Genomic DNA, 21,522 nt, shown 5'->3' with positions numbered 1-21,522 from the left:
CAGGAAAGAATCAGGTCCCTGGCACCCAAGGGTGCAGAGAGTGGGGGAAGAGACCTAGCTCAGGCTAAGAGAACCAGGAATTAGAGAGAGAAGGGCTCAGTCTCCCACCTGAGATGACTCCAGTCAGAAACCGGCGAAGTCTTCCATGGACAGAGAGCTCCCTGAGGGAGACCCCTCCCCTAGGTGAGCCTGGCAGCAGCCCACCTACCCAGAGCAGGCAGGGGCATGCAGAAGCCTGGGTTCTGGGTAGGTGAGCCAGAGTGAGTCACACCCCCTCTCCAGGCCTCATTTGGCCCATCTGTGTGATGGGGGTTTGCACAGCAAACTGTGCCTCCTTCTGGTTTCTGGCAAAAGACTCTGAGGTGCACAACCAGGTGCCCTATCCCTGCAGGAGGACCAGGAGACTCCCTGTCAGAGGCAGCAAGCGCACAGTGCAGGCTGCAGGTGCCACAGGACAACCCTACCTTGATCTTGTGCAGGGTCCGATCCATCTCCATAGCTTGTACCCACACAGACACTCCGGCCTTGCTGTAGGTCAGGTTCCAGCCTGCCTCGGCCTCACACTCTGACCGGAAGCTGCGGAAGTCCTGGTCGTCGGGCACCTGGACGCTGTCGCGGCCCAGGACTGGCCGAGGCCCCTGGGGTTCTGTTGAGGCGGCTGACTTCTCCATGGGGAGGCCCAGGGCCCTGGTTCTAGTTCGGCTCTCCTGGGTCCTCCACGGAGGCTCCAATAACGTCGATGCGGCTGCAGATGCTGACGCCACCTTCCAGGGACCTGCAAGACCGGTTTGGGAACCAGAGTCAGTGCGCTGGGGGCGCGGGTGTGACTGTCCGGGGTCCTGGAGGGTATTGAGTTCGAGATAGGCAGGGGCTAGTTCCCAGGTGAGCACGCACCAGCCAGCACAGGACAGTCACGAGGACCACCCCCCAGGAAAGACCCCGGACCTCCGGTTTGGGGGCCGGAGTAGGGGCTGCGTATCGGGTAGAGGGAGCCTGTCGGGACCTGAGGGAGGCCGAGACCCGAGGTGACGGACGGTCCGGCTGGGCCCGCGCAGCGCTGGCCGGACCGGCTCAACTAACTCCGCAGCAGAGCGGGCGCGGGAAGCGCACCGGGCCAGTGGTGGGGGCGGGGTGGGACGCCCGCCAGGCCGAGTCGCTCACCTGTGCCCGCTTCTCCGCCGGGGCCCGCCGGGGCCGGGGGTGCGAGCGCCTCTGCCGCTGTCGCTGCTGCCGCTGCCCGGGCGACCGGGGCCGCGCGGGGGCTCTGGGGGGAGGAGCAGTGGGTCCCGCCGCCCGGCCCCGCCCAGCGCCCCCCACCCACTCCTCCCTCTCCAGGGGCTAGGCTCGGGGGCTCCGGGGGCTCCGCTCGCTGGGGATCGGTATTTTCCAGGCTGCGGAGGTACAGCTGACGGAGCTCGGAGCCCCGCCCCGCCCCGCAGGGTCCTAGCGCCCTCCCCCGCCCGCCCCCGAAGGGGACCTGGCCTGGGAGGGACAGGTCCTCGGGCAGGGGTTGGGGAGGGGTCAAAATAGAGCGGGATCTGAGAGGAGGGGCGAGGAAGTACTAGAAGAGGGATTCTGAAAGTTAATTATAAACCCCTGCTCTCGACCCCCCTCCCATGCTCACAGGTACACACCTCTGCAACAACATACTTTCACACAAGCACGCTGTCCCCAGCAGCACCCAGAGACCCAAAGATGGGCATACTCCCCCCACCACAATCAAGAGCAATTCAGAGATGCCCACAGCTTGCATCCCTCACCAACCCTAGCCTCAAGATTCACAGACTAGCTGGGCTTAGGCAAAATCTCCACTCACTCCCAACTGGGAGCTTTAACCAGGCTCTCCTGAGCCCCCGACTCTGGCCCTTGTCCACTACCACCCCTCCTGAGCACCCATGCACGTGTCCACACCTCCCATGGATTAGACAAGGCTCTCAACAGCATCTGGCTACAGAGCTTGGGCGCTCCCCTGTCCCTCCCTAGCCAGAGCTGGCCACAGCTCCATAGCCACAGGGAAGATATGTCCACCAGCACTCCAGCCACCCCTTCCAGACTGGGAGGCTACTACCTGCCCCGCTGGGTCCTAGTGCCAGCTCTACCTCCAGCTGCTCTGTGTGAACTGAGGCCAATAGTTTAATTTCTCTGAAGCCAAGCCAATGTGAGTGTGGCAATGGGCCCAAGGCTGAGCATTCACTGACCCCAGTGACTGGCCCTTGACCACAGAGGGCTGAGGAGGGCCTGTGGTGAGCTCCCCTGCATGGGCAGCCAACAGAGCACAACAAGTGCCCACCACCTGCCCCATGTCACATGGCGAGTACATGGCCATCCTGCCCAGAACCAGGTCTCAGCCTCCTCCCACCCCAGGGTTTCCCATCTCTCTGGGTCTTCGTTTCCCATCTGTAGAATGTGAGCATCCGAATGTACAACCTTCTAGCCTCACCATCTTAGGGCTCTGGTATGAAACAGCTTTTCCTAAAGGCACTAGAGAAAGATGAGGAGTTGTCACAGTGGGTTCACAAATAGAGGTGTTTCTTCCTGAAGTGCTTAGGGCTTCGAGATGTTTGTGAATCAGGCCCAACTTTAAAAGTAGAGGGGGTGAGCAGGGAGCTGTGATGGCAAGCAATCCTAAGAGGCATTCTGCAAAGTAAATCCTATAAAATGAGTTGCAGGTACCCATGAAGCCTGTGTGATGACTTTAGCTCTCCAGAGTGAGAGGCATGGCCAGATCACCCTTGCCCCTTCTAACTCATTCTTAAAGGGTATGGACATGGGTGGCATGGGGCTGGCTCTGGGCTCAGGAGGCCAGGGCTCTAGCTCTCTGCTATGCACCTCCTCAGCCCCCACCCCAACTCTAGGCAGTTCACTGCCCCTCCCCTGGCTTCAGCAGTTTCATCTGACAGACACCCAGGCTGGTGGGAGACCTAAAGAGGGATATACAGACTGCTTTGTGAACTGTAGGATCTGCCACGAGCACTGGCCTGGTGGCTCCTGCCTTCTTAGGGCCCCAATGACACACATGTCAGCTGACAGCAGGCACCAGGGAAGTACATCTCTTAGCCCATCACCCAGTCCAGGGTAGAAGAGATAAGGCTGGGGTGACAGCAGGAGATAGCAGTGAGGGTGGACTGACAGGACTTCCCCACCCCTAGAGCACTGCCAGTTTGAGGGAGACACACAAACTCAGGGAGGTACAGATGGCAGAAACCAAAATATCCCTCAAATCTAAATATAGATTAACCAAGAATGAATCTTTTGGGGTCCTGGGGCAGAAAAGGTGGGTCACCTGGTACCCTTGGGCTCAGATGGCCTTGTCCTGGGCTCATCCCTGCCTGGGTCCTAGGTTTAGGCCAGGCTATTTGGAGCATCAGTCATCATCCTACTCACTATTAATTTGCTCTTGCAAGCCTCCCAACCCCCAGGAATTTAGGTTTCTCTGACTCAAGGGTTCATGACAGCCTCCCAAACATGCCTGGACCAAAGCAGATTCATGTCCTGCCTCAAACACCCCTGAGCAGCAGAGGAAGGGTCCGGTCTGCTCAAGGGTAGAAGAGTGAGCCTGGGAGGGCTGGGATGGGGACTTGGAGGGAGTCTGAAGAGGAGTCCTAGGACTCAGCCACCCCTGCTTCCCACAGCCTAGCAGTGCAAAAGGCCTGTGGATCTGGGTTCAAATCCTGGTCACACCATTTCCTAAATATGTGACCAAGGGCAAGTGACATGTCCTCTCTCAGCCTTAGTTTCTTCATCTAGAATAATAATGGCTACTCTCTGAGAATTACTGCAGAGAAAAGAGTTGTACAAGTGTCAGTTTCACCCCCAAGTAAGTAACCAAAAATATAACTGGAGAGGGAAGGGTAGGGAGGAATAAATACAGTGTCCAAAAATGGCACACTTCCAACAAAAAGCGTAAGGTAACATTTTGGTAGGATGGTTGTTAAGATTCTCACGAAAGATTAAACAGTGGAAAACGTTGGCAAGGCATGACCCTGCTCTGTCCCCTGCAACCCCTGCCGTAGCCACACAGCCCTTCCATAGGCAGTGGATTGGGCAAGGTGCCTCTCTGGGCCCCAGCCTCAGAACGGCGCATCACTGAGCAGGAGTCAGAGTGGGTGTGGAAGGCAGGAGCGAGTACAAGGAGAAGGTGCTTAGCAAACTGAGAGGCATCATGAGAATGTGAGGAATCATTACCCAGGGCGTTGAGAAGGTGCTGGGTCTTACATGTGCCCCTCACAGAGAGAGCAGCTGAGGTGTGGGAGGCACAGGGACACCCCTGAGTCAAAGCAAGTCAGAGCCCATCTGGGGACCTCTAGTACCTCAGGACTTGTGGAATGAGGTAGGGGGCGTTTGGAGAGATTCACACCAGACTTTGCTCACTGCCCCCTGATAGCTGTAGAACAGGGTCAGGGTACCTGCCTGGAGCCATTCATGACCTGGTCCCTAACACTCACCTTAACTGCCCTCCCTGAGTCCCCCCTCAGAACTAAAGACCCTCAGACTAGTGTCATCTGGCCCCAGCCTTGACCTGGCCCCACCTGTTCAGGTGGAGAAACAAACGCCCAGACAACAGGGACAGAGATAAGATCCTATGTCTCCCAGCTCCTAATCCAAGGCTCTGTCTCTGTCACTCATTATATGCCACCCCTTTCACTCTCCTGGGGGTGACCTTGGGACAGTCAGCGACCTCTCTCTGCTTCAAGATTCATCCTCCACCCAAGGGCCCCCACCCTGCCCAGGATGTTGGACAATGAAGTGCCAGCAAGTCTTGACTTACTCCTGAGTGCTCCCTCCTACTCACCATCTAGTCAGACAGATGGATGGCTGCCTCAATCTCCCCTCTGGGAGATGAGAAGAAGGCCCCCCAACTTGGCCCCACTTCCCCCACCCCCCTCCTCAGGAGTCACCGGGCCTGCCAGTTTGGGTGGAGAAAATTCTCAGGTTGCCTAGGGTAATGAGGCAGTACCCTGGGGGCACCATTCTAGAAGATTCGGCAATGACCTGTGTGATGTCACCAGGAAGCAGTAGAGAGGTGATTCCAGAGGCCCCTCGGAAAGGGCACATGACGGAACACTCTGAAGTCCCCAGGGCTGCCTTGGCCTTGAGAGAGACAAATCCTTTACAGTTAGATGGCAGGTGGCAATAGGCATCCCAGTCCCACCTGGAGCCGGATCTCAGTGTTTGCCCAGGGCGGGTCTCCTACCCCTGCTGGGCCTCACTGAGCAAACAGCCCAAACACTGCCTTGAGGGAGTGGTTAGAGCCTGAGGGAGTCACTGAGAGGTATACACAGAGTCACCCATATCCCCTCTCCTCCTGGTGACCCTGTCACAGCCGTGTACCATCACACTGATGTCCTGTCACAGTCCCTCGCAGCCACACACCATCTCAGTCTCCTGAATGGGTGCCTGACACAGGTACGCTGGCTTGGGTGCACCAGGTCACTCAAGTACAGTTGCCAGATAAAACACAGGACACCTTGTGCAATATGATTTTCAGACTAGCAAAGAATCATTTTTAGTATATGTCCCGAATATTTGTTAAATCTGGCAACCTTACACCTGAGGCACTGCCATGTCCACATCACAAAACCTCAAAGAGCTACACCAGGCCCCCCACAGACCTCAGTCTCACCTGCCCTGGGAAGGCGCAGTCAGCACCTGACTCACAGGTATTGAGCGCACGTGTGCATGTGCTGCACCCCCACCCCTCCCTGCCGACACATGGACCTACACATCCTCTCTGTGAAGAGGCACTGGGCCAGAGTGAATCTTCCATACTCATTTTGTCTAACCTTCAAAACAACCTTAGGTGGAAGATCATGCAGGGGCTATTAGCCCCATTTGACAGATGAGGAAAATAAGGCCCAGCAAATGGTCCCCTGGTAGAGGCAGAGGGGGTGTAAGGGAAGTCATGTTATACCTGGGCCAGGCTGTGTCCTTGGGTGGGTCTGAGCTCCTCAAGCAGACTTCTCAGAGAAGCCTCTCCGCTCAGGAATGATAGCCTAGGGAGTTTGGGAGCAGACCCTCTGCCCTACCCCACTCCATCCAGAGGGTGACCCTAAGTACTCCCCTCTAGTCCCAGAGGGTGAAAACTGTCCCGAGTCAGGGTGCCAAGGGCCCAGCTTTGATATTAAAAAAATAAGAAACCAAAAGAAGGAACTTGTGTGGGCTTCCAGAAAAGAGGCCGTGGTTGCAGGGCTGGAGTTCCTGCCTTGGTAGACAACGTCGTAGACAACCTCGTCCTCCCCGAGGACACACAAAGACACACAAAGACGCCTCTACCCCTACTGCCATCCAGCCTGAGCACAAAGCAGAGGGGAGGGCCTGGGGTCAGACAGACGGATTAGGAGCCTCTGACAGGAAACTCTAGGGCTTTTGGAAGGTTGCATCGACCCAGCAATCAAACTGGATTCCTGCAGGCGGCAGTGCCCAATAGACATGATCAGCAGAAGGACTCAGCAAGCAGAGGGCAGTGCTGGCCATCTGGGCTGGGCCCCCAAAACAGGAGTCTCCACAGTTCTACACTGGGCTGCGCCAACCTTGGGCAAGGCCCTGCTTCTCTCTAGCCTGTTTTCCTGTCCAGGTGGTTGTGCTCCAGATGCCTCTCCATTGGGCTGGGGTAGGTGGGAGGGCTCTGTAAATTGTGAAGTCCTGCATAGTGGAGGTGGGGAGGAGCTGTGTTAGACTCCTTTCTCCGCCAAGCCTGAGGGTGCTCTTGAGGGCAGTAAGACCCTGCAAAGCCCAGAGGGAAGCTCCCAGGGCTCTTGAGTACAGGGACTGGAGGATGAGGAGGGAAGGACAGGAGAGGAGGTGGGACAGAACGGGTAAAATACCCTGCTCAGCAGTCTAGCCTAATGGCTAAGAGCTTGGGTTAGGGAGCCAGGATGCCTGGGTGAGAACCGATTACTGTGTGATCTAGAACAAGTTACTCAACCTCTCTGTGTCTCAGTTCTCCCATTTCTAGAATGAACAGGCTAGTAGGACTTGCATCATTGCAAAAAGGATGAAGTAAATTAATGCACATAGAGTGCTTAGCGCAGTGCCAGGCAAGCGATGATGCTCAACAGACACCACAGCTGCTATCAGTTCTTGTCTCCTGAGCCCCTTTCCCCCAGAAGTGGCAGCTGTCCCCAAGGCATGGCCTCTTACCTAAGTCTCTACTTCTTGACCTGGAGGCAGTGCCTCCCTCTTCTGACCTGGAGGAAAGGAAACAGTTGGTTCTCCTGGAGCCTGGAGGGTGGAGAATAAAGCAGAAGTGGGCACGCACGATGATATCTTGTCCCCCTCCCTCACTCCCCAATTCCAAACACAGCTACAAAGGCCTGGATGGGTCCCCTTGGGGGGACCTGCACTTAATGGCATAAGCTCCTTGCATCAGCAGAGCCCCCTCCTCAGTGACTGACAACTGGATGCTGGGACAGCAGCAGGCCCTGGGGAGCCTGGCCCTTCCCAGCCAGCGGGCAGGATAGTACTGAGTCCACACTCCAGGGGCTGGTTCCCTGGAAGGTTTTCAGTGTGGGCTGTCAGAGAGTGGGGCTGAAGGCTCTGCCTTGGGCCATGGTTCATTCTGGGGGCAAAATCCACACCTGGAACATGCCTAGAACACGCTCAGCTTCCACGAGGCTCTGCTGAGCAGGGGACTCCTGCCAATCCCTGCCCCCTGCCCTGAGGCCTGGTGCCCCAGGTCAGCAGATATCTCCACAGTGCTCCCCCGGGGGAGGCTGCCTCCTTCAGCACCTTCTAAATTTAGGGCTTGGGCTCTGTGACTCATTCCTGAATCTGCTTTGCTCCCCTCCTCCAGGAGTGTGCTCCCACGGTATTTTTATCTTCTGCTGCCTCAGACTGATTAATAAGGGCCTAGAATCTTGCAGAGGCCACACACACGAGGAGAGCTCCCCAGTCCACCCGCCCCCAGGTCAGCTCTGGGTGTCTCTCTGATCAGGTCCTATACTCCTCCTCCCTTTATCTGTCCCTGCACCCACACCCACCCTGCTACTTTCCAACCAGTGTCCATGCAGGTGACTGCACCTGAGGCTGGCTCCCAGCAGTCAGTGGTGTCAGTGGGGAAGGAGAGGTGGAGCCAAGCCTTGCCCCTTCCAAATCAGCTGCTGGGAAGAGCCCTGGCCTAACATCAAGATACCTGAGTTCTGGCCCTGACTCACTTCCAGAGAAACAACTGTGGAGCCCAGCTCCAAGGGACAGAGAAAGTTCACTTCCCTGGTGGGTAGCTGCCTAATTCAGGGGGTCATATGGTGTGCCCACGGTGCCACCTGCCTGCTCCATGTGGCTGGGGGAGTGGCTCTGACTGTGGAGCTCTGCATGAGTTCTTGGCCTCTCTGGGCTTCTCTTTCTTTCTCTACAAATAAGGGGTTTGAACCAGATCTCTATTACGGAGACTTGGACCAGAGCTGAATTGCCACTGAGCCATAGACCTCTACCTTCAAATAGAGGGGGCTGGGGGCAGGGTTATCTGATGCTGGGCCCTGTCTCCTACCCAGGCTTCTCTCTGTCCCCAGCAATTGCTCTGTACAAGGGACACACAAGCCCCTGCTGACAGCCTTTTTTGGACTTCTGTCTTGCAGAGAGGAAAGGATCATGCATGACCTCACACCCTGAAGGGGCTGGAGAGAGCCAAGGGTCGGTTCTGGTCTCACTGTCCAGGGCTGTATTGTGCAGCTTTGGGCAAGAATCACCTTAATTCTGGACTCAGGCTGTGGGGAAACGAATCACACACATGCAGAGGTATAAAATGCTCCCTACTAGGTTCCCAGGGCCAGAGGAGGAAATGGAGATGTGAGTGCCTCCCTCCACTTCCAGAAATGCAGGCTCCCAGGGCACAGAGTAGAGGTATCTGGGAGGTGGACAGACGTGGGACTGCTGCATCTCTGCGCCTGCTGGGCTCTATGAGAACCTATCCACATCTAGCCTCCACCTGTGTTCATGAGTAACAACAGTGGCTAATGTTTACTGAGTGCATACCACGAGCCAGGTGCTGTTCTATGCACTTAACAGACCTTAACTCATTTAATTCATAGTTATACATCCAGACAGCCCTGGATAAGGCTTACCACCCCGATTCTACAGACAATGAGGCTCAGAGTAGGGAAGTGACTAGCTGACGGTCACGACGTTAAGTCACTGGGAAGGCTGATTAAATGGTAGGTCTGACTGCAAGCCTGCCTTCTGTTTTACCCTAAGGTAGCTCTCCTCAGAGTATACATTAGACACTCAATAAATGTTTGATGAAGATGTTTGTTTACTGCCATGTAATGGAAAGATCTTTGTCCTAGTCTAGTCTACCCCAACCCCTTGTGTATCCTTAAAAGAGTCCCTTCCCCCTTTGGCCTCAGTTTCCCTGGCTGAAAACAGAGATGGTAAGTGAAGGTCCGGAAAATTAGATACTTGGAGGTGGGAAGGATCTTGAATTTCTATTTCTACAAACACTACCTTTCATGACTTGCCTGAGGAAGTCCCATCTGCAACTGGACCTTAGGGTCTCTCAGCCCCGTCCCACACCTATGTCCAGGATCTCTCAGAGCACTCTGGAGAGAAACAACTGTGGAGCCCAGCTCCAAGGGACAGAGAAAGTTCACTTCCCTGGTGGGTAGCTGCCTAATTCAGGGGGTGGTATGGTGTGCCCACGGTGCCACCTGCCTGCTCCATGTGGCTGGGGGAGTGGCTCCTACAGCCTCAGCTCAGTGAGCATCACTTCTTCTCCTTATTACCCAGGCCAGCCCAGGTATCACCTCCAGCTGTCACTGGCTCCAACTGGAATCACTTGAGCACTACTGCCTCCCAGGCTGAGAAACAGAGCCCAATGCCCTCCTACCCTTTTCCATTCAAGGCCTGTCTGCTTAACATCACCACTTCATTTGTCACACCTGGGTTTCTTCCCTTACCTGGGCCACTCACCTGAGAAGCAGGGTCTGTACAGCTCCAGCAACTCTGTCCTCTTTCTCCAGGATTCTCCAGCTTCTCGTTAGCTTCCTGCCTTTGGTAGTCATCTCAATAGAGCAGGGCCCTCCTCCACTAGGTCCAGGTAGGTAGGAGAAGGATTGGGACTAGGGACTCAGATTCTGAGTACAGTTGGTCTCTATAAGCCTGTATCCAAAGACAGTAATCCTTAGGGTGCAGGGAGGGGCTCTAGGCCCAAAGGCAGGAAGGCTGGGCTTTAGCCCTTATTCATAGACTCTGAGACCTGGGGCAAGCTCCTCCCTGTCTTGGGGCCCTCAGTTTTGCAATTTGTAGAATGAAGAATTGGCCCCTCAATCTGCAATCACCCAACATAATAATCTTTTGCCTTTATAGATTGCTTGGGAATTTTGTTTCCTGGATATGACTTGATCTTTCCAGTAATCTATATCCACTTATAAATGAGAAGGCTTAGGTCCTCAGTGGAACAGAATTCCCCAGGGTCCTAAGCAAGTCAGAGTCAAAGCCAGGACTAGAGTCCTTGCTAGAGTCCTTGAATCCTGAATCATTTGTAGTCCTTCACACTCCATGATGCTAGGACTTTGGCTGTGTGACTTTCTCTGACCCATTGCCCTACAGGTAAAATGACTGCTCTAAGGACCAAATTAAGAGGGGCAATGAAGAGGGCTGTGCTTTGCAAATCATGAGAAAAGACAACAGAAAGATAACAGGGCCGTTACGTTACTATTTATTAACTGTTATCTTCGCTAGGGCGCCCCCACGTGGCCATCCCGAAACACTCCGTTTGCGCAGGCGCTCTTTGGTGTTTACAGACGCCTCGAGGCCCTGCATTTGCGCCTGCGCTTCCCGTCAGGCCCGCCCAATGGCCCTCGGGCAGCGGGCTGGTTGACGTTGACCCCAACTCCCTCAGAGGTTGTGGCTGCTCTGTAACCATGGCTTTCCGGGGCCCTGTCAGCTCCGCTTCTGTTGAGACGTCTCCACAACCCCAGAGCAACAGAGATCTAAGCAGTGGCAGGGGGAGGCACAGCACGGTCGCGATCCTCCTTTCCCCGGATTCCGGCATCTCGGTCACGGTTGCGCTAACCCTCGAGGGCCGATTCTGGCACCCTTCAGGGCAACCATGGCGGCCGCAGCGAACGGCCCACGCACTGCCTTACGGGAGCCTTAGTTCTCCGCTAGAACCTCTGTGGAGTTGGAGCGCTGTGAAAACTACATTTCCCAGAAGTCCAAGAGCCAGAGTTGCAGAAGAAGTGCCCGGGTCATGTTGGGAGATGGAGTTTGGGAACCGTAGTGAGTTTATACCGGCCAGGAAACGTCGCGAAGCGGTAGAGCCAAGCGTTCTGAGCCTGGGCTGTCGGTTCCAGGTGTGCATGAGTTACACTGTAGCTGTCACAGGAAGAAAAGTAGCGCTGTTAGGGCTGAGTTTTAGAAAGAATACTACTCACTACCTGTCCGCACCTCCCGCACGGCTTCCACCCCATCACTCTTTGGAAACTACACTCACAGCAGTCACTGTCGCCCGGGATTCTCAGTTCTCTTACTGCTGTTCTAAAGAACTGTTTGTGACGATGGAAATATTCTGTATCTGCACTGTCCAATACAGTAGCGACTAGTTTGTGGCTACCGGACATTTACATGAGGCTACGTGCGGTGGAGGAAGAAAAAACTTAATTGAATTTATTTTTAAAATACTTTGAAAACAATTACTTTAAATAGCTATCGGTAGCTAGTGGCTACCGTTTTGGGCAGCGGCACCGTATACTAGACTTCTTAGTGTTCAGTACCAACAATTACCTTCCTGCTTTGTGAGACTTAAAACTTTAGTTTTCTTCCTACTGTCAACTTAAAAAAAGTACACAATCTAAAAGTTGAGAATTATGTTTTATTCTCAGCGATACTAAGAACCATAGCCAGGAATGGCAGCCTCTCAGATAGCTCTGAGGGGACTGTTCCTAAGAGGTAAGGGAGGAGGCAGGAGTTTTTCCGGAAAAAAACAACCAACCAATTTGATGTAATTGAACATCAAAAGGTTACTGCTTATCAAACAAAAACCAGACATCTCAAGTTAATGATTTTAGTGCCTTTCTATGTATGAGAAGATGCAAGAGTCTGAGCTCATTGAAATTATTCCTTTGATATGCATCTTAAATATCTAGGGCCAGTTTCCTGAACTCCCCTCCGGGTGCACTGTTGGGTGGCTGTAATGGCTGATGGCTCAATGGCAGGCAACATTCTTTGTTTACTGAGGAGGAAGGCAACATTTTTTTGTCCACACTGCCTACTCACTACACTTAGTCTTTGCAGATTCCTCCTCCATTGTGTATCCTTTGAAAACCTAAAAATAGTTCGGACTGTGAAAATCTACTCTGGTATTCATCGGGCTGGAATAAGAGACACAGATAAAGCCAGCTGCAAAATTAATAGGAAATAATATTTTTCCCAGGGACATAACTGCAGCTGTAAAAATGTCATAACAACCCCCTCCTTTGAGTGACTACTTCTTTCTTACTCACTGAACAACTTTGTTTTCTAAAGTAATGAACTATCAGAAACTTTGCTGTTTGAAATTATATAAGTAAGAATGAAACTTTTGCCTAGAGGAGCTAAATCACTAAACAGACAGATAAGGGATTTCTGAACATCATATTCCACATCTATCTTAACTTCACTGTTTCCAAGGAAATAGGACCCTGGGTCTGCTGAGCAGTCCAGACCTGATGTTGGCCCCTTTACACACAGCTCTGCTTTGAGCCATCAAAATATTGCTTCATTTAAATTTCACCTAATCCCACCTCTCTCTCAAATCCTGTAAGAACTCTCTTTTCCTTTGTGTTTGGTAGGACACTGCATGGTTCCTCTGGTGTGTTGTCCTTCTCATAGCAATGGGTCAATAAATCTGACTATGCTGGACAATGGATTTGTCTCTGGTGGTCTTTGGCTGACTGGATTAGGACACCCTGAAATACTGGGGTTCTCCAAGTTCTGTCACAGGCTCTCTCTTCACTCTGCATACTCTCTTTGGATGACCTCTTTCACTTTCATCTATAAGCTGATGGCTCCACAATTTATGGCTCAGGCCTTTCTCTGACTGCTGAGACATCTGCTTCTGGTTGGCTCAGGTTCCTTAAACTCAGTGTGTTTAATACAGGTTTTTTTGTTTTGTTTTGTTTTGTTTTGGTGACCACTCTTCACTGCTGTGTTCCAAGTAAGAACTGGGCACTGACCACCTCTCACTGTGAGATGTGTGGGGACACTACTCACCTGGGTCAGGTACCTCATCACTCACTGTCCTCAAACTGCATCACATTGGATCAGCTGCTTTTCACATAGGCCAGCATCCTAAAACCTTAGAAAGTTGGGAGGGACTGGGGGTGCAGGTGGAATACAGGTCTGAATTACTCTGCCCCTTTTCCCTGAGACTTTGGTAATTGGTGGGGCCTCAAGAAGGAGGCTGCTGAAGGGATCCTGTCTCTTCCTCCTCATCTCTCATGGTCCCCTCCCTTGAAGCATTTCCAGTGTCATCCCCAGCCCATCCAGGCCCTACTGGTACCTTGGGAATTTCACAGCCACCTGCCTTCACTGAGCCTAGACCCACTCTACAGAGGGGTGAGGTGTGGCCTGTCTGCTGCTGGGAGGGAGGGTGAGTACTGTAGGAGGAAGCTTCTTCTTGGGCTGTGCTTGGTTTTCTCTTGAGCACATCTAAAACAAAACAGATTTCAACATCTTGGCGACTTAACTTCCTTGTGAAGAACCCTTCACCCCACTCCCCTCTGCCACATCTCAGCTACCAAAGAAGTTTGATCTAACTTCTTAGAAGATAAAAAGGGGTCATTCTTCCCTTTCCTGCCCATTTCAAAGCATTGTTTATATTCGCCCATATTGAATGATGCCCAAATCACAAGTTTCTCTCCTTGGTGGGTATAGTTTCACTTCACCCCATTCCAAATGCAATAGTCTCTTTTTTCCTTTAAAGCAATAGTCAATAGTGTGCATATGTGGGATGTAGGGAAGGTTAGGGGTCTCAGGACTCCATTAGCTACAGATGAACTTACTTCCCTCAAACCCTGAGTGTTTTGACCATTTCACACTTTTAAACCATTTAATTTTTAGTTCTATATTATTTAATTTATAATCCTTGGTGGGCCATCGATTATAGACATAAACAACTATTTAAAACATAAAAATAAACCTGTAAATTTGTTTTAAGATGATTGTTCTAAGATGAAGATTCTTGGATTTACCCAATCAAAACTCATACACAGCATATCTAGATGCCGCTAAGACTGCAAAGTCACAGCCAGAAAAACGGAAAAAAAAAAAGTGGATCATATCCCATTTGGCTTTTCATATATCAAGAATGAAGCCAGCCTACTCTCACAGGTGTCATTTGTGAAAACTGCTTGTAAGCAGCAATTTGAACCTTTAATCTCATCATTTAGAAACAAAACATAAACATTAGAAACAAAAAATAAACCTGTAGGATTTTAAGAAGTATGAAGTATTTCAGACATATGTTTCCAATGTTAGGACACACAGACCCAGCTCCTTCTTTGTTTTACCTATTTGAGGTGGGGGTGGCGGGGTGGGAGGGTAATTAGGTCTTACTTATTTTTAAATGGAGGTACTGGCGATTGAACCCAGGACCTTATGCATGCTAGGCACACACTCTACCACTGAGCTATATACACTCCCACCTAGTTCCTTCTCTGGATTGCACTGAATTCCATCTTGTGGATGTACCTTATATATAAGCATTCATCCTATCATACACTGGAGTGCAACTGCTGGGGCCAAGGTTATGTTTGTGTGAGTGTGTATGTGTGTATGGGGGTGTGTGTGTGTGTAACATGGCCAAAGTGCCCTCCCAAGAGGTTAGACCTGCTTATACTCCCACCAGAAGGAATGATGGTTCCATTTCCCCACACCCTCACCAAATCTGGAAATTAATTTCTTAATTTTTGCCAACTGGATGAACGAAAAATGACGTCTCATTCGTACTTTAACTTAAATTTCCCTGGTTGTGCAGAGTTTTATTTTTTGTGAACCACTTATTTTTCTTCTTCTGATAAAAGTAATTGCTCATTTTTATATTGGGTTTTCTGTTCTTTAGTTGACTTAAGGAAGTTGTATATATCTTCTGGATTTTAAAAATTTGTTAAATATGTTGAAAGTATTTCCTCCTCATCTACTGACTCTTCTTTTACTTTGTGTCCTTTTACTATATAGTGTCCTTTTTTTCTGAGAAAATATGTATAACATAAAATTACCACCTTATTTTTAAGTATGCAGTAATTCAGTGGCATTATGTTCACAATGTTGTACAACCATTGCCACTATTTCCAAAACTGTTTCATCATCTCAAACAGAAATTCTGTAAACATTAAGCAATAACTACCCATTTCCTCCCCCTAGCCGCAGTAACTTCTAATCTACATTCTGTCTCCATGAATTTGCCTATCCTATATATCTTATATAAGTGGAATCATAAAATATCTGTCCTTTTGTGTCTGACTTATTTCATGTAGCATCAGTTTTCAACATTCATACAGGTGGTAGCATGTATTAGAACTTTATTCCTTTTTACGGCTGAAGGATATTGCATTTTGTTTATCTATTCATCTGTTGATGGACACTGGAGTTGTTTCCACCTTTTGGCTATTGTGAATAATGTTACTATAAACATAGGTGTACAAATATCTCTTTGAGTCCCTGCCTTCAGTAAACCTAGGAGTGGAGTTTCTGGGTTATATTGTAGGTTCTATGTTTAACTTTTTGAGAAACCATCAAACTTTTCCACAGTGGCTGCACTATTTTACATTCCCACCAGCAATGCCCAAAGGTTCCAATTTCTTCACATCCTTGCCAATGCTTGTTATTTTCCATTGAAAAAAAAATTTTTTTTATTATAGCCATCCTAGTAGGCATAAGGTGGTATCTCGTGTTTTTGATTGCATTTCCCTAATGAATAATAACATTGAGAAAATTTCATGTGTTTATTGGCCTTTTGTATATCTTTTCTTTTTTCTTTTTTTGAGAAATGTCTTTTCCAATCCTTTGCTCATTTTAAAAAATTAAAAAAACATTTTTTCCCTTTGTGCTCATTCGTTGAATTTCATTATCTTTGTGGTTGTCGAGTTTTAGGAGTTCTTTATACATTCTAGACACTGAACCCTTATCAGATATATATTTGCAAATACTTTCTCCTATTCTATACATTGTCTCCTCACTTTCTTGATCATCTCCTTTGATGCACAAAAGTTCTTTTTTCCCTTTGTTGTCTGTACCTTTGGTATCCTATTCATGAAATCATTGTCATGAAGATTTCCCCCAATGGGTCTTCAAAGATTTTTTTTTAAATAGTTAAGCTTTGATCTCCAATCCAATTTGAGTTAGTTTTTTGTTTATGGTGTGAGGGAAGTGTCCAATTCTATCCTTTTGCATCTAGAAATCCTGTTGTCCCAGCACCATTTGTTGAAGAAACAATTTCCCCCCATTGAATTGACTTAGCATCCTTGTCAAAAATCAATTGATCATAGACGTATGGGTTTATTTCTGGATCTCAATCCTATTCTAATGGTCCATGTGTGTATCTTTATGCTGGTACCACCTTATTTTTACTATTGTACCTTCATAGTGTATCTTAAAGTGTGAAGTCCTTCAACTTTGTCCTTTTTCAAGATTGTTTTGGCTGTTCAGGGCCCCCTGAGATTCCATATAAATTTGAGGATTGGCATTTCCATGTCTGCAAAGAAGGCTCTTGGAATTTTGATAACGTATGGTGACTTCTATTGCTCAAAAATTTTACATTTTAATGTGGTTAAATTATCTTTTCTCTTATGATTTTTCTGCTTTGCATATTGTTTAGGAAGGTCTTCCCTATCCCTAGGTTATAGATAAATTATTGTATTTGTTTCTAATATCTTTATCATTTTATGATTATGGGTCATAATGTAATATAATCTACCTGGAAATTACTTTGTCATATGGTGTGAAGTAAAAATTTGAACTATATTTTTTTCTCTAGCTGGATAACTTCATAGTCTTTATAGTAATTATTGAAGAGACTCCTGGTTTCCATTTATTTGAACGGCCACCTTCATCTTATATTAAATATGTACATGGGAGGATCTATTTCTGGTCTCTATTCTATTATTAATCTTGCCTATTTTTGAAGCAACAGCACGCCATATTCATTATATAGTCTTTCCTCATTCTTAAAAAAATTTTTCTTGGGTATCCTTTTTTGAGATCAGTTTTAGAAATAACTTGACAAATTCCATAAAAATGATATCCTATTAGAATTTTAATGGGAATATATTAATTCATAATTTGTGTAAATTATATTTTTATTTTTAGTCTTCCCAACCCCAAACATATTATATATTTTCTTTCATTTGGGTATTCTTTTATGTCCTTTAGTTAATTCAACTGATTGCATTAAGATACATTAAATATATAATTGATACAAACAAATTAATTTATGTTGTTCATTTGCAGCTAGTAAATTTTTTCTTGGTCTATTCCTAAGTATATTAGTTTTTGTAGCTGTTGTGAATGACTTCATTTTTACTATATTTTCTAATTGGATATTATTGGGATATATAATAACTTCTGAATATATATATATTTTCTAAGTATTACTTACAGAAACTTTCCTACCGGTTTACTAACACAGTTAAGCAGAGATCTATAAACAAGAGTGTACAGTGTAGCATAGTAAGAGCAAATCATTGGAAATAGCCTAAATATTTATCGATATGGGACTGATTTATGTATATAGTACATCTATATAATGAAATACTATGCAGCTGTAAAAGGAATGAAGTATATCTATATATTCTGAAATGGAAAGTTCTGTAAGATACATTGAAAGTATATTGTTATATAAGGAAGCAACATGTAGAACAGTGTGTAAATGCTACATTTGTGTTTTTATATTCTTGTGCATGCATAAATATTTCTAAAACACACTAAATTGGTAATACTCATGCTTCCTGAGGAGGAGACTGGAAAATTGGTATGTGTAAGCAACAATGATGTGTTCATGCCCATTTTCTCTTCCAGGGAGCATGGGAAGGCTACATTTCCTAACCTTCCTAGTAGATGTGATCCCACCAATGAGGGTGTGGGCAGAAGAATGTGTCACTTCAGGTCCATGGCAATTAAGTGTCAGTGTGAACGTTTTTCCCCACTCTTTCCCTCCCCCCATGCCCCAACCTGTATCCCATCCAAAAAGTTGGGATTAAAGAACTGCAGTGATGGAGATGCTAGGTGGAAGCAGCTTGGATCTGAGCCTCTGTTGGAGAACAGTACACCAACATGGTCTACCTGACATTGGGATGTAGGGGAGACATAAACTTTTGTGTTTTAAGCCACTGACATTTGAAGGTTTATTTGGTACCACATGTAGTGGGTTAAAGATGGCCAGAAACTCTTTGACACTCCTTTCATTGAATGCTGAGGTCTATATCCTTGAATCTGGACTGGACTGGGACTGCCCTGACCAACAACGCAGAGGAAGTGATGCTGTACTAACATCTGGGCTCAAGTCTTAGGAGACCAGCAGCTTTCTTCCTGTCTGTTGGAATGCTTGTTTTGGGATGCTTTCTCTCTGAATCTAGCCACATGGCTAGAGACCTAAGCCATGTGAAGGGACCACAGGTAGGTGCTTTCGTTTTCAGCTCTAATCCACCTTCCAGCCAACAGCCAGCATCTCCTGCCAGCCAACTGACTGAGGCATTATTAGCCACCAGCCCAGCTGAGTCTTAATATAACTCCAGGCCTGGTTGTGACTACAACCATGTGAGACTCAAAGCAAAAATCACCTGAGCTCAGCCAACACTCAGAATCATGAGAGCTATTAAGAAATAGTTGTATTGAGTAGTAGATAACCAAAAGATCACTGACCAGCCTGTCCTATGCTAACCAACATGAAGGTGTGAAGCAAAGAGGCTCACTCTTATACTCTTTGAATTTTTGGCTAAGTGCGTGTGATTTCTTTTTCAATTAAAAATACTTACAGTTTTTGGGGGAGGGTATAGCTCAGTGGTAGAGTGTGTACTTAGCACGCACAAGGTCCTGGGTTCAATCTCCAGTACCTCCATTAAAAAAATTAATAAAATAAAAAGTAATAAATCTAGTTACCTACACCTCCCCAAAATTAAAAAATAAAAAGTTACAGCTTTGAATTTAAAACTTCTAAGCACTAGGTCATGAGAACTGTTTTTGTATATTTTGTATATTTTTGATATCACAGCAATAAATATGTACTGATCATCTAGTCAGCTGATGCTTCAAGACAGAGGTGGGATCAAGGCTGACTTGATCCCAGCTCTCCTGAAGCTTTCAGCCTGGTAGGAGAGAGAGGTCACAAACAACTGAACAGACACAGAAACAGGATCCTTTCTGAGAGTGATAAGTGCTCTGAAAGGAAGAACAACTAGATGATTTGTAGACATTGACTGGGATGGGGCTATTTCAGACTGGGTGAACAGGGAAGGTCTTCTGAATCTGACTGGTAGGCAGGAGCCAGTCCCTAATAGTTCAGGAGGAAGAACACTAGGAGTAGGGGACAACCAGGGCAAAGGTTCCACAGTGGGACTGAATATGGCAGTGATTTCAGGGTTATGAATAGGGCTTTATTCAAAGAGTAGAGAGAGGCAAGGTCAGCAATGTGGGCAGGAGCTAGACCATGCAGGGCTTTGAAGACCACAGAAAGGGTTTCAGGATTTGCTCTGAATGTGCTGAAAAGCCTTAGGAGGGTTTTGAGTAGACTAACACGAGCTGATTGAGGTTTTTAAACAATCACTCTGGCTGCTGGGAGATGCTTAACCCAGGTGCAAGTTTCAAACTATATTCTAAAGTACATTAGGTCTCTAAATCATGATATTATCACTTATATATTTACTGGTCATTGAATCATGGTTTTCTAACATAATTAAAGATAATTTAAATAGCATGTTAAATGTGAAATGTAGAAATTTATCTTCATATATTATGAATATTATCTACAATTTTAAGTCAATTTTATAATACAACCTTTCCTATTCTAAAAATAAAAGATAAATATTTTTAGTCAAAATCAATAACTTCTTTATCATATACTATTCAAAAACGACAAAATTATTTTAAATTTCCTAGGAGTGCTTTGTGAGTCAAAAAAGGGTTAGGAACGCCTGACTCCAATATGATTCTCCAACTGAGAGAAATAGCACCTCTGTATCTCACAGCTTGGCAGAACCCTGATAATATACCCTTCGATGAACACAGATCCAGCTCCGTTGATAGTGTCCCTAGGCACCTGCAAGTTAGCCAGTCCTAAAGGGAATTCATCATTGTCACCAACTGGCCCTGAGCCTCCATGGGTATCATGCCCCTCTCCTGGGCACTTCTAGTTAACATTAACACCCACCACCCGTTTCTTCAATAGATAGGCTAGTGTTGGACTGGGGCTGAGGTCAGAGAAGGCTTAACTCAGTGCAGGGGCAGGAAAGATTTCCTGGAGGAATGACCCATGAGTAGGAGCCAGGCCCACTAGAAGATGTTCTAAACAGCAGGCATAGCATGTGTAGAGGAAATGAGGGTCAAAGCCAATGGCATAGGAGGTACTGAGCCAAGTTCACTGTGGTTTCAAAGCAGAGCAGGGGACACTCTCCTGAAGTGTCACCGGCATTTACAACTTATCAAGTCATGACTATCCCCATCAGCATTTCAAGAGATCTGTCACCTCCACTGCCTGCTTGGCTCCAGTGACTCCCTCCTTTCATTTTTCACACCAGCCTGTCTGCAGGGCTCCGGACAGGGGCGCTGCTGGAGACAGTTTCATCACAGTTCCCTGCAAACCCATGATTCACTGTCAAGTATACCTGCAAGAGACGCTGCTGCTCCTCCAGAGGCCGCCCAAATAGAGTCATCGGTTGAGCCCTGAGTCAGGATACTGGGTTGCTGGCCAGCTCGGCCATCCAGTCCTGTGAAATCCGGGACAACCTTCTTCTCCCCTCTGGGCCAGGGGTTGCTAGATGTATCCGCTGCATCCCTTTACTCTCAGGGTCCTAAATTTTCTGCGACGAACTGGACCCCTAAACCTTTCTTCCCACAAGGGCGGTCCTGCCTCTTGTTCTTGCAGGCTCAAATCTGCTGGAAGTTTTTGAACTGCATTTCTTCTTCCCGCTGCCTGGAATCCTCTTTTCTCTCCTCCTGGCCAATTCCTATAGCATCCCTCACGACCCAACCCACCACTTCCGCAAAGCAGGGCCTCCTCCCTTCAGTCCCTTTCTCCTCCGTGCTTTCTTATCTCTCTGTCATATGTTGTCTGCCTTGTGTCTGTGTTGCCTCCCGTCACAGAGCTTGAGCACCTCGAGGGCAGGGTCCGGGTGTGAAGGGGTCTTCAGGTACCCAGCTTAGAACGCAGCCATGTCCAGAGCGCCAGTTACTGTTGATTTCGGTCCGGGCGCCGTGGGGTTAAGGAACACTGGCCCCGGAGGCCCCGCCTGCGGAGCGCACCAACAGGCGTGGGCGAAACCGCCCTATCCTCTCCGATCCTGATCCCCGATCACTGTCCCGACAGCGACAGGAGACCCCACTCAGGGGAGACTTTTC

The 21,522-nt window shown here is 48.2% G+C and overlaps 1 protein-coding gene and 1 long non-coding RNA gene across 5 annotated transcripts in view; both read right to left on the bottom strand.

Moving 5' to 3' along the window:
* The window catches only part of STARD10 (StAR related lipid transfer domain containing 10), a 28,927-nt gene extending 21,736 nt beyond the window's left edge, over positions 1 to 7,191 (bottom strand). The window contains exons 1-4 of one of the 3 annotated variants that reach the window (XM_072969258.1): positions 7,141 to 7,191; positions 4,993 to 5,091; positions 1,162 to 1,264; positions 465 to 775 (exon numbers count right to left, since the gene is read on the bottom strand). In XM_072969258.1, the coding sequence (XP_072825359.1) occupies positions 465 to 775; positions 1,162 to 1,264; positions 4,993 to 5,055 (477 nt within the window). In that variant the 5' untranslated portion in view covers positions 5,056 to 5,091; positions 7,141 to 7,191. Of the gene's footprint in view, positions 1 to 464; positions 776 to 1,161; positions 1,265 to 4,792; positions 4,888 to 4,992; positions 5,092 to 7,140 lie in introns of those variants that run through there. The other 2 variants (XM_072969257.1, XM_031681328.2) reach the window with 2 other exon arrangements.
* A 2,837-nt stretch (positions 7,192 to 10,028) lies between these two features.
* On the bottom strand, positions 10,029 to 21,430 carry LOC140698686 (uncharacterized). 2 transcript variants are annotated; one of them, XR_012076516.1, is made up of 4 exons: positions 20,790 to 21,430; positions 13,475 to 13,623; positions 10,649 to 11,310; positions 10,029 to 10,092 (listed from the first exon to the last, which is right to left on the bottom strand). It is a non-coding gene; the product is annotated as an uncharacterized lncRNA (long non-coding RNA). The 2 variants fall into 2 exon arrangements; XR_012076515.1 differs by lacking the exon at positions 10,029 to 10,092 and having other exon boundaries at positions 10,636 to 11,310.
* Positions 21,431 to 21,522: the final 92 nt, after the last annotated feature.

The sequence above is a fragment of the Vicugna pacos genome, chromosome 10 (genome assembly GCF_048564905.1).
Source record: "Vicugna pacos chromosome 10, VicPac4, whole genome shotgun sequence".
Classification (NCBI taxonomy): domain Eukaryota; kingdom Metazoa; phylum Chordata; class Mammalia; order Artiodactyla; family Camelidae; genus Vicugna; species Vicugna pacos.
Note: the sequence above shows the minus strand (reverse complement) of the source record. Positions and strands in the feature narration are given on the sequence as shown.